Genomic DNA, 12920 nt, shown 5'->3' with positions numbered 1-12920 from the left:
TGATAATGGTTTTTCCCCCTAGAATGTGCCCTCTGTCTGTCGAGGAAACCCAAAAGGGCTGAGTCAGAGATCCCATCTCTTCCGGAGGCAGGGCCACTGTGGCTCCCCTTTGAAAGGCACCGTGGAAAGATCAACGGGCATCTCCTAGGGGAGCCACTGTGCAGCGCTGCACCGCTGCCCATTGGTCAAACAGCGCTGGGATCTGCAGTGTGTCCCCCAGCCAGGCAGTCTGCTGGCCTACGTTGTTTACCTTGGCCCCTGCCGCCAGGGGTGTCACACCAAATTCTGGGCCCTGGGTACAAGTTTTCACTCACATCTTGTGCTTTAACTATTGAAGAATAGCAGATCTACAAGCAAAGTCTTTGAATATTTCAAATCCTTCTAAGGTTTTTATGTTTCTATGTCAGTGGTGCTCAAACCTTTTCATGTCAAGGACCCTCAAAATGATATGTATTTAGTCACGGACCCCCATCTCAAAATATTTCGTTCCAGGGACCGCCAGAAGCAAAATTTGAGTTACATATGTTCGCTTAAAAAATACATATAGTCAAAGATTTGCACACATTTTCACGACTTTTCAAAAATAGCAGATCTACAAGCTCGCAGCGCAGCACTCTGTGCCGCCCTGTATATTATTTGCTTTTTCAATAGTTAAAGTATAAAATAATTCCAGGCCCCTCCACCTTGGGCCGTGGTAACTCAGTCCCACTTTTCCCCCCCTTGTGACGCCCCTGACGCTGACCCTGAGATCTAACCCACTTCCTATCTTTTTAACTTGTTCTGGTCAGTATGTGTCTCTGTCGTTGTCACAGGCCTTGTTACTCATTCTCTTGCTCCGTCTGTTTGTCCCTCCTGCTTCTCCCGCGCTCTTCACCCCGGCCCCCCTCTCACCTCGGCCTCTCTCTCATCAGAGACCCCTCCCTCTCTGATTGCATCTCGGCGGCAGTTTGAATACGTTGCCTGCTGCACTACAACCACTGAGTGACAAACACCAGCGGCTCATGGCACAACATTCCAGCTCATTATATATATAATGTATAATCTATCGCCATGCACCAGTGTGATGTCTGGTGTGAATTCTTTAGTGCATTTGACCCTGGCCTCGACCCTGTTGCACATCCATTTTTTTAAATTACGAGAACAGAGGGAGAGGACCTTCTGTGATGCTGTGTTTATGTTTCCTCCCTTATAGCACCATGGATACCAGTCAGACAGTGCCAAGCTGGGACCATCTCATAAATTCAGAAACCTATAAATATTTGCTCGTCCTTTGTGTTTAACACCCGCTTGGATTTACATATCGCCACGGTCGGTTTGTAATTTGTCCTGTTGGAAGCACATGGAGCTGTTCGAATCCATGAGCCTGGTGGTCTCTTAATACAAATTATGTTTTACATAACACCTCAAACAGTATATAGCTGCAAATGAACACATACCAGTGTTTGGCATTTGTCTAGAGTAACCAACTTTGAAATAGCAAGGGCTTGGGCCAATGTTTGAAAAGATTGACCTGTGAACAAAAAGGCAATTACAAATGACATGCATGCCTGCAGTGAAAATAAAGATTTCACAGCACCAGTAATAATGAAAAGAATCAATCCGTAATAGGGCATTCACGAATAGTGATTTTTAGTATTCGAATTATTCGCCTCAAAGTATTCGAATAGTCGAATATTCGACAGGACTGCCCAAACTGTCAAATATTAAGTAAGCAAGAGGCGGACATTGTGAAAATAGCCGATCTACATGCTGTGAGCATGTAGATCTGCTATTTTCACAATATTTATCTGCGGAACCGAGTCACATTAAATGTCATTTCCAAGTGCTTGTCGGGGTGGGGGTCCCCAGTTCAAATATGTTTATTTTGGGGGTCACAGACTAAAAAGGTTTGAGTACCCCTGGTATAGAGCATTAACAAATTCATCCACCAGGGGCATTGACATCTCATTCTTATGACTTCCTATCTAGCCAAGGTTTATAAACTATATATTTTTTAAAGAGAAAACAATAAAAAAATAAAAGGCGAATATTCGACTTTGGTGAACAACGTTGAATATTGACTTTGATATTCGAATATTTGGTGAATGCCCTAATCGTTAAAGCTACAATCCGTAAGTAGCCTACGTTAATTTAATACCAGTATTTGAATCCTTGTCTCCAGTCTGGGAGTTATTATGCTGATGAGTTTCAGGCAGGCAGTAGGCCTACTGCTTGTCGACCAATGGGTGTCCTACTACTAATTATAACTCTATGGTGTCCTACAAGTCACTAGTCTATTTCTCAATGGAGGAGTAGCCTTAGCTAGTGTAGCCCGCCCACGTACTCCACCCACTGCAGAGCAGACATAACTGTATTATTTATTTCCATAACGTTTCCTTCATTAGGCAGACAAAATTAAGTTCCGGATTGCAGCTTTAAAAGCAGAAATAAGTGCAATGACAAAAACTCGACTCCGAAATGGCGTATCTGGCAGTTGTGCAGTCGAGCGCATTCCTCAGCACTCAATAAACTCGGCTAAATCAATATGTCAAAGAGCAGAGAGATAACGCTAAGCTGAGACATAAATCTTACCATCTCTAAAAATCTTTTCGTCTACAAGCGGTAGGCTATTACTCACGGGTCATATTCGCTTAGATACACCAAACACCGCGACAGGTAGCCTACTTTGTACTGCTGGTTCAAAAGGACACAGGGAAGTGAACTAAGCACGTGTGCTGAAGGACTAGTGGAGATGAAAAGGTCCAGGGGACTAAACGTGAATAAAAGCCGACTTTGGTGAAACAGAAGCAGGCGATAAACACCCAAAGAACAGGCTGGATATGCATCAATCCTGAACTGAACACCCTCTTCTGAAAAAACTAAATATATTACATTTTCTGGCATGACCTGGGTTAATTTCCAGCATGATCAATCAACACGTTCTCTCAACAGCCGGGAGAATGGCATTTTGAGGTCTACTCTATCCCACACACTTGTTTTCTTCACAATCAGGGAAATGTCCAAGGAAATGTACCTGGAGATGGAATTAAATCATAGAGGAATGGGGAGTAGGCTACAGCGATTGATGGAGCTGCCATGTATACAACTATGCTGGACTAGAGTGCTGTTGGGAAATATGTTGGCCTCTTTGGAACAATTTCCCAAACGTTTAGGCCTATTCTAGCCCTGAAACATAACCATGGCTACTAGGCCTATTATGTCTTTAAAACAGCAATGGTATCAAATTCACTTGTATCACCAAGAACAATTTATTTGAAAGATTTAAATAAAATATTTTTTATGCCGTTTCAGAAATGAAACAACCAACAAACAAACAAAAAGGGGGAGAAAAAAATACAATACCCAAACATTATAGGAAAACAATGTTATAATAAACATGATATTTCAAAAGAAATAAATAAATCCAGAAAAATGACAGGCCCTATTTTTGATGAAGCAAGTTGTGGAATAAAATAAAATAAAATAAAAACAAGTCTACGCCAGTTTTATAATGTAACTCATCATCATCATCATCAGACCTTCAAATAGACACTACAGAAAGCATTATGGATCCACACTGAGCCGCCTCTCACTCACACCCCTGCTGGAGCAAAGGGGGTATTACACAGCACGATGGGTCTTCAATGGACAGTCTATAAAAAGGTGGAAACCCATGATACTTTGGAGTTTGGACCCGACCCTCCATAACAGGGACATGCTGGGCCCCTGATTCGCCCGGGAAAAAGAGTTGGAAAGGCCCTCATTGCACGCTATAGAGAGAGATCTCTCGCGCTGCTGCTACTCAAAGATTTGCCATTTCAGATCATGACAAGTGACAAGCCAGTGGGCCAATTACATGAGTTATATTTTGTCGTTGTCCGGTGGAAACCTTGTATGTCCAAAACCGTTTGTTTTGTATTTATCATTTTAAAAATGATTTAAACTAGTGAAAACAGCCGATCTACAAGCACACAACGCCTCGCGTTGTGTGCTTGTAGATCTGCTGTTTTCACTACTTTTGTGTGACGACCTTGTATGATGAAGCAGGGCTTTGCTTTGCAGAAAAAAATTGAAACTTGGAGATACAAGGTTTCTACCCGACAGTGACAATTTACTTTGTTGGCCGCACAGCCCCCAAAATGGAACGAAGGCCGACATTTTATTATTATTATTATTTTTCAAAATGGCCGGCCTGGACCGCCCGGGAATGAACCGGCCGTTCAGGAGTTGTCCCGCTTTTCCCAATGGCCAGCACGTCCCTGCTCCATAACCTCCTGTTTACTATGATGAATATCGTTTAGCCTGCTCTGATGTGAATGTCAACTAACCTAAATTAAAACACTGTTTCGTTTTATTTATTTTTTGATTTTTTTCACTGGGTGAGTTCTGTTTTTTTTTTATCTTTTATCAGTGTCAAGCCAATGAAACCTTAATGGAGTATATTTTTCAGTTCCCTTTTTTCTCCTTTTTCTTTTTTGTTTTGGTCTTCACTCAGTTTATAATCATGTGCAAAACTATGGGGACGTTATCCATAGGATTCTTGATTGTAAAACATTTTACTTCATATTTTCTCAATATCTTATTAAAAAAAATACAATTAGCCAAAGTAACAACCCTCACTTTACTTAATTGATTTCATTTGAATTTGCCTGTATGCATAATTGTAGCAGTAAGATATTTCAATTCATGTTTGTGTTTTTTCTTTTTTTTTTTACATTATGAGATGTATGTAGTGTTACAGTATCAAGTGTCAGTTGCATTCAGCAGTTGTTTTAATAAAATGGTCAGTAGGCCTGTGCATTCTGGGTGTCCTTTGTTCAAACAGTCTACTGTAGCCTGTATCTGTCTGTTTTGCATGTAATAATGTCTTTAGCTCATTGCAGCTACTTTTCTACTTTGAAAAATCAGTCTACCATCGCTTTGAGATATAGTACCTTAGCCAACAACCGACCATGTTTTAATATAAAAAAAATGATTATCTGGTAATTTCAGTAAATAATTCAACAAAAATTAAAATGGCATTAAGATGCCATTGTCATATTACCCTGTTTAAACCATACTAGTTTTCAGTCAGATACAGTAAGAGCTTTCAGTGGCAAAATGTGCAGATAAAAAAAAAACTATGCTACTAACAACTCAACAAGACAAAAATGAGAATAGAAGACATCGGAAATGTTATTTTAAAATTCTACTCTATATTTATATCTTTATTAACAATCATAACCATATTTTTTTTAACAATGGAAGATTTATAAATACTTTCTTTTGATTCTTGAAAGTTGTCTTGGTAGTTGTAGCTTGATTCCAGTTGCAGAAAGAGAGAAAACAAAATAAAAAATAAAGAAGAATATAAATGTCCTTTGAGGATAGTGCTTAATTCACCAAGCACTGGTATCCAATCAGCTTCTTCTTCATCAGAGGGGAATCCACAACATTATGCACAAGATGGCGGTCATTTATAAGAACCAAGGTTTGGTTCATGCACCATGGACTGTAGAAATAAAAGAGTGCAGGACAGGTCCAGAGAGTATCCACGTCACCACAGGCACACGGGGAACATAATCTGGCCTCGTCCCAAGGGTTTCCCACGCATGACTCTATGCTGTTAAATTCCCCAAACGCCATTCTGTTACACCAACACCAAATATTCCACAACGCGTTTCAAGCTTCAATGGCAGTGAAGGTCGACTCTCATCATCACCCCTTCATCTTCTTTGTCCAACTCCCCGTGTGAAAGGCGGAAGCTAGGCCTCACCCGAGGGCCACTGAATACTTCCACACGGCTTTGACATCCAAAGAGAGAGAAAGAGAGACAGAGAGACGGAGTATAGCTGGATGGGCGTCATCATCATCACCCAGATGTGGATGTGGACGCCTCATGCCAGGCCCATGGAGCACCAGGGTTCACCCCTCACCGAGGAGGCTACGTCTGAGGCCTGGGAAAGGGCCACGCTGCTGTAGATAGAGTGAGAGTCCTGGCCGGGGTACTTCACTGTGGAGCCTGGTCCCTCCCCTGAGCTCGACAACACAGAAGAATTGACCTGCAAAAGTACAATTATACAAAATGTTTATTATACTGTTGAAGAACACTGTACAATCCTATTCATTTAACTCTGTATGTGCTTACAAATTATCGTAGTTGTCGGGTGGAAACCTTGTATGTCCAAAACCGTTTGTTTTGTATCTATCATATTTTAAATGATTTAAACTATAGTGAAAACAGCCGATCTACAAGCACACAATGCCTCGCACCGCTTGTAGATCAGCTGTTTTCACTACTTTTGTGCGATGGCCTTGTATGATGAAGCAGCTATAGTGCTTTACTTTGCGAAAAAAATTACAAATTTGAAACTTTGGAGATAAGGTTTCTGCCCGACAGTGACAATATAATACCAATGGGTAAATCAGAAGGGTCCTATTAGGGTTATAGGATTATTTGATTATGTGAACAAGAAGAAGACTACATAGTCGAAGAATATTTATCTTGTATAAATTATTATAAGCCATGATACACAGCTTGTAACAATGACGTTTGTTCACAGTGGAAAAGGTTTTACTTTAACTACAAATTACAAATTACAGAGGATTTTGTTGTGTAATAATGGGTTTGGGGTGGGGATGAGTTATTATTAACTCTCACCGTCTCAGTGGAATATGAGTAATATTTTTTGGAATGATGCTATACTTAGATCTATTACTGTGCACATTACTGACCACATTATGCACATGCTCAATGACATCAGATAAATCTCCCATAAAGGTCATCACCTTTAGTGCATGAATCAAAACATCTTCCTTCAGGTGTAAACTCTCTCTCTCTCTCTCTCTCTCTCTCTCTCTCTCTCTCTCACACACACACACACACACACACACACACACACACACACACACACACACACACACACACACACACACACACACACACACACACACACACATACACTAAGAATTCTAAAATAATTTTGGATAATTTGCCAGGTATATTTATTATTTTATTTAGCCAGTGGTGTTAATTATTCGTTTTATAGACTAGAGAAATGTTCTAATTATGGTTTGTGGTACAATATGATGTGTTTAGGCTGCAAATACATGTGTTTTATATTGAGTATTATTACAGGTTCATTACACAAGTGTAAAGCCTGTTTTTACATCTTTGCTGAAAATAACTCAATTTCAAGAATAAAATACGTTTATCAAGAAAATATTTGGTCTTTTCCCAAAAATGTTCTTTCTTTTTAAAATAGCAGCAGACTAAAAAGCTTTAATCTCTATAATTTCATGCAACATAATGTGTGAAATAGGCTAAGGTTAAGAAACAAATGACTTACCGCAGACACCTGCGTGGATGGAGAGCTGTTTTTTGAACAATCTTCAGAATTGGATGAAGATGTAGAAGTAGGAGTCATGGGGATAGTGTTGCTATTTCCTAGAAAAGCGTGAGATAATAACAAAATCGTTGAGAGTCACATCAAAGGAAGTGTTATTATAGCAACAGTTATTCTATTTCATTGTCGTGTATTAATTCTCATGTTAATTATTATGTTGTAATGTAATACATACCAGAGGATCCCTTTGGTTTATTCGGTGTTTTTGGCTTTCTTTTTCGGGTCTGGATTCCTTCTTTTTTCATTGCCAGCGGCCGAGCTACCTGGTGATTTGACACACATCATTTTATTAATTTAATTCAAAAAACAAACATGAGTTAATTAATTTACAACAATAAATGTTAACTGTTTTGACGTACCCCGTGTAATTTTGTGTAGAGTCCGCAAGCGTTGCACACTGGCTCTCCCTCCGCGTTTCTGCGCCACAAAGTCGTCGTGCTCGTTTGACAGTTAGCGCAGGACAGGCCGATTCTTCTGGATGACGACTGCTTGGTGGAAGGTAAGATCATAAAAAAGCGATGAAATACACGACACAATGGCAAGAAAAAATATTACAATAATAAAACATTTCAGGGAAAACAATAAGGTATTCCGAGATGCATCGGGCCTACGTGACTAATGGCATCTCTGGCAGTTACCCAAGAGCTTCATAAATCGTTAATTCCGCTCATTTAATAATAATTCTTTGTTATCTGCGCCCCACGTTTCCTAACAACAATATTGGTCGTATCATGTCGCCTATTGAACTGACATCTACGAATGTTTATTTTCACTGGGGGGTTAATTGTCAGTGGGTTGACACATGGCACCAGTGAGCCTATCAAAGACGGTGCGTAATGCCGTGTGCGGGCTAATGGCGCCAGGAAAAGTTAAGAGTGCAGGAAGATTTCCTTTTCTGTCGCCTGTCAGTTGGCTCCATTTATTCCTAGAGCAGTGGTTCTCGAACTTTGCATGTGAAGGTCTCTCCTTAACTTTGACATTTGTACACTGTCAAAGTTACAGACTTGAGGGTCAATGTAAACCCCCCCATAAAGGAACATATAAAGTCCCTGAAATCCACCACTGTCCTACAGGCCTTCTAAGTAGGAAAGGCAATGGTTTTAAAACGTATAGGCGCGACGTGCGTAGTGCATAAATACACGGGTCATTTACTGAGTGCCGTCTAGGAATATCTTGAGCGATAACCTCGGGACATTGTTTGAAACTGACGCGTTTTAAGTGGTCTGCGTGCTTACTGGGCTCACCATGCGCTTCTGGGGTTTAATTAATGGCCGGCTGAGGCCATTCATTTTGCTGTAGAGTCCACAGGCGTTGCAGAGAAAGTGGCCCGTGCCGTCACGCCTCCACAGCGGCGTGGAGATGGAGCCGCAGTTCACACACTCTCTGCTCTCCCCCATGTCGTCAAGGATATCTGAAATAGACAGAGCAGACCAATTTATTAGTGACATTTAAAAATAAAACATTGGTTATAAGCGCCCATGTATGATTCACTTCTGTTGGCAATACCCGCAAGCTTCATTGTGATATTAATTTCTCTAAAGGGCGCCGAAGTGGACTTAGATAAGCTATAAAAATAGGGTGACCAGACGTCCCGTTTTACCCGGGACAGTCCCGTTTTCAAGCTGCGTGTCCCGGTGTCCCGACAAATATCTTTAAAACACTAATATGTCCCGGTTTTCAACATTCACTACAAACTTGTCCCGGTTTTCGCCAGAATTAAAATAATAGTAGCTGTTTTCAGTGGTTGCATAGACATTTATCATGTTCTTTTCATGAAAACATGCTCACCTAACCAATCAGAAAAAAGGAACAAATTCATTGCGTGTCTGAATTCAATGCTGAGGCTGTTTGTCAATCACTCACTGCCTGTTTGCAACCCTGGGGTGCGTGTTTGCGCGTGCACGAACGTTAGAGAATGGGCACGCGCGTGCGCGGTAACGTGCGCATTGCTTTTAGGGTCCCAGTTTTAGGCAACAGTGTTTTGCGTCCCGGTTTGAGTGGCTGAAAATATGGTCACCCTATATAAAAACCGTTTGACATTCATTAATTTTATTTAAAGTGTGGCTACTGGCTGAGTTAAAAAAAAAAATGTTATCGTTGATATATCGTACAATGCTTTATAGGCTATATGCCTTTGTTCTCAAATATTAATTGCACATTAGTAGCCTAGCCTACAGGCCTTATCGGGCATTGGCTTGCGGCTGCGCCAACTTTATAAATGGGAAACAAACTTTAAAAACAGATCGTCAACTGATACATTATTAATTGTCTGAGCATCTCCACAAAACAATAATTGACAGTTTGTCTTACCTCCGTTCGGTGCTCGGATCAAGGGCGCTCCCCTGCTCTGCAGGCTGTGCAGCATGCTGTTGTCGAAGGGCCCGCCCGTCCAGGGCGAGGGCAGCTGGGACAGCTGCGGCGGGACGTATGGAGAGTACGGGCTCGGGTAGGATCCACTCAGAGGCCGGGAGAGGCCGTACTGGTCCCTGCCGCTCACGTTCAGCGTGTTCCCGTAGCTGGTGTCCCTGCCGGGCGTCCCATTGTTCATCGGCGGACTCGGGGGGTAGTGGAAGCGGTTGGCGGCGTGCGGGCTCCCGGTGTTGTACGAGGGGCTCTCCGGAGTGGACTGTGACCACACCGAGTGGCTGGTGACGGCGTGGCCGGGCTGCGAGCCGCCGGCCTGAAGGTACGAGAGGCTGGGTATCATGGGACCCACCCGGGAGCTGGGCACGTACACCGGAGAGTTGGGGTTGGAGTGCATATAGCCGCCAGAGGGGGAATCATATCCAGTCTGGCTCTGGGCAGCCGCGATGGCTAGTGTCTGATACATGTCGGTGGGGTCGACGAGCAAGCTCGTCTTGTGCGCTCCGCCGGAGAGCACGGAGAGCTTGTTGCCCTGGTCTAGATCCGTGAACAGAGGGATGTCCTCCGGGGTGGGCAGGGTGTTGTTATGGTGGTGTCCGAAGTGAACGTAGGAGTGTAGAGACCTGCCCTCGTAGCGCCGGTGTCCCAGTGCGTCAAGCTCGCTCGGCGGCGCCGGTGACCTCAGCTCGTCCGAGGCGTGACCGTCCCTCCTGCTGTCACCGTGTAAGTAACCCTGTTCAGCAGGTGACCCTGGGCTGCTGGACACTTCTCGCTTGACCATGGACCAGCCGTTTTCCCCCAGGTCCATCCAGGAGCACTTTCCATACACAGTAGGATTAAAAATGGTGAGGGTGTAGTCTACCCTGTGGGGGAAAGGAACGGAGACATCCAGCTCAGATTTAGCTGTACACAAACACATGTAGCGTTCAGTGCTGTTGTATCTGTCCAGCAGAACAACAACCACATCTGTCCTCTGATATCAGAAAGAACTGATGTGGTCACATTACAACGCCTCTGAATAATCGCCGTGAATAACAGCCTATCCTACTTTTGATCATCTCTCGGGCTTCTTGGTTTCGTTTTGAAGCGACAGTACAATGAGTGCATTCAATATTCATTCAATGTGACTAAAACTCTTAACACTAAACGAAAACTAAGAGACAAATTCAGGGCCACGGACTTTTGTTGCACCCCTGGCTAAAGAAATCCATGTTGAGACGCGGTCTAATCGTCAGGCGCTCCTCAGAGGCACTGGATCCATCCGTGTCAAATCCCTGTCCTCCCTCTTGCGATAGCCTCATCATAATTACAAAAAACACACACACCGTTACAGATAGGAAACAAAACGCAATATGTCTTCGCAGCAAAGAGATAACCGCTTGATAAGACTCATAACAGATAAGGCCAAGAGGCAGGCGAGGGTGATAAAACAATACCCGAAATGATTTAGGTACCGCAGCAGCTGGCACTCAGACCACTGGAAACAGATGTTCTAAACCAGCTGTTTTTAGCGGCGCGAGCGACAGAAAAAGAGACCGCGGAAGAAAAGTGAAGAGAGGAATTAGTTTCTCACCACACATACCTGTTAGCTCTGTGCCATAGAGGTCGAAGTAGCGCAAAAGTTATAGCAATAGTGTTCCGTTGCTGCGCTGGGAGATAATGGAAACGTTGTTGGACTCTGACGAGGCTTTTTGAGAGGAGGTGCTTCTCGTGGGTGAAGTTGCAGTGCGCTGCCTGGACCAATCATGTGGGTTTGTTTCTGCGGCTGGAGACACGCTGGGGGTGCCAGCCATGCCTCGGCCCTTCCAATCAATCAATCAATCAGACAGACAGACACACAGACAGAGACTGCTTGATCACATCTAAAATCACAATAATGCAATCATGGCTGCTTTGAGTCCTTTTGATTTCGTTAAGCGATTTGGGAGAAGAAAAAAACAAACTTGAAAACTTGGCAAATATATATTTATTAGATGTTTTGTTGTTGATGACAGTTTCTCTTTAAAAGCTTGATTTTTTTGATTAATTTACCCAATGATCTTGTTAAATGTAATGTAAATGTGTTTCCAAGGTAAAAAATGTTATAGAATTGTTATAATGCAATATATGACTGAACTTTAGTTTAGTTTGGATAGCATATAGCCTACTTAAAATAAAGGCCAGATTGAGTCTAATTTAAACAATAGGGGTAGGCCTATATTGAAGATTGTCCTTTTGTATTCAATAAATAACAACAACATAGACTACTGTAAAGTAATTGCCACCGTGGAGTCTGAACTAGGCCTAATACAATGTATTTAAAAAGAACAACATGGGCTTAACAGACATATATTATCCTTTAAGAAACAATACTATAAGCACAAACTAAATACTCCCCACAACGAATGTAGACCCACAATGGAATAAATGAGTGAAGTAAAAGGCATTTACATATTATTCTGTTTGTTTATTCCCCATTTATGCAAAATAAACCCAGCTTCGTTCCTAATTAGTTGATTTAAGTCAGACGCCTTCATGTGGGATCAAATGTTTTTCTCAGCATGCCCTAACAGTCCTGGAGGGATTCCGCTTTGAAGGACGATGCCTCATTCAGGCGGAATATACATTGGCGAGTGAAGTGATCAAAAGTGAAGAGGTGTCAATTGAATCATTCATTTACTGGTCTTCTCTAGTGTTTCCCGGGGGCTGACAAATAGTCCACTCGTTCATCACCCGCCCGCGCGCGTGAGAACAATTCGGCAGGTATTTCTGTCTATTTACATTTTGCCTGGATAACAACACTGAACAAGAGATAGTGCGCGAGGCGCATGGGTAAATTGTAGGTCACATTTTGCTGCACAAAAACAGAGCAGCAGGCAGGCATTTGTGAGAACTGTTTAAAAATGTTTTGTTTTATGTTTGAACAGACGGAGAGGACAGTTTGCTGCTGTGGTTTCAACAGGACTGCTTTGAATAGGAGGGAGATGTAGCCTTGCTTATTTGGTTATTATTAGGCCTATATTATTACCCAGGCCTGTCTTTTCGTTGCAACGGCGACGGGCAATATAGGCCTATACACGTTAATTTTTATTTTTTAGATAATACAATTACAGAGGTGAATTGGTTTGAGTCATCTTCAGCATTTCGTGTGTAAAGGGGCCATTATGTCCACAGGCAGCGGTAGGTTTGCTTGCACCAAGCATGTTCAGGATT

At 42.4% G+C, this 12920-nt stretch overlaps 1 protein-coding gene across 4 annotated transcripts; it reads right to left on the bottom strand.

The window, feature by feature from the left end:
* Window positions 1-3235: 3235 nt before the first annotated feature.
* Window positions 3236-11406, bottom strand: gata6 (GATA binding protein 6). 4 transcript variants are annotated; one of them, XM_080725299.1, is made up of 7 exons: window positions 11311-11406; window positions 9675-10591; window positions 8600-8775; window positions 7724-7849; window positions 7540-7627; window positions 7308-7405; window positions 3236-6020 (listed from the first exon to the last, which is right to left on the bottom strand). In XM_080725299.1, the coding sequence occupies exons 2-7, from the start codon at window positions 10534-10536 to the stop codon at window positions 5856-5858; spliced, it is 1515 nt and encodes a 504-aa protein (XP_080581425.1). In that variant the 5' UTR covers window positions 10537-10591; window positions 11311-11406; the 3' UTR covers window positions 3236-5855. The 4 variants fall into 4 exon arrangements, with proteins under 4 accessions (XP_080581425.1, XP_080581427.1, XP_080581428.1 ...); XM_080725301.1 differs by having other exon boundaries at window positions 7724-7852; window positions 8609-8775; XM_080725302.1 differs by having other exon boundaries at window positions 8609-8775.
* Between the last annotated feature and the right edge of the window lie 1514 nt (window positions 11407-12920).

This window comes from Nannobrachium achirus, assembly GCF_963921795.1.
Source record: "Nannobrachium achirus genome assembly, chromosome: 5".
In the NCBI taxonomy this organism is placed as follows: Eukaryota; Metazoa; Chordata; class Actinopteri; order Myctophiformes; family Myctophidae; genus Nannobrachium; species Nannobrachium achirus.
The sequence above is the reverse complement of the archived record's forward strand: the minus strand, read 5'-3'. Positions and strand labels throughout refer to the sequence as shown.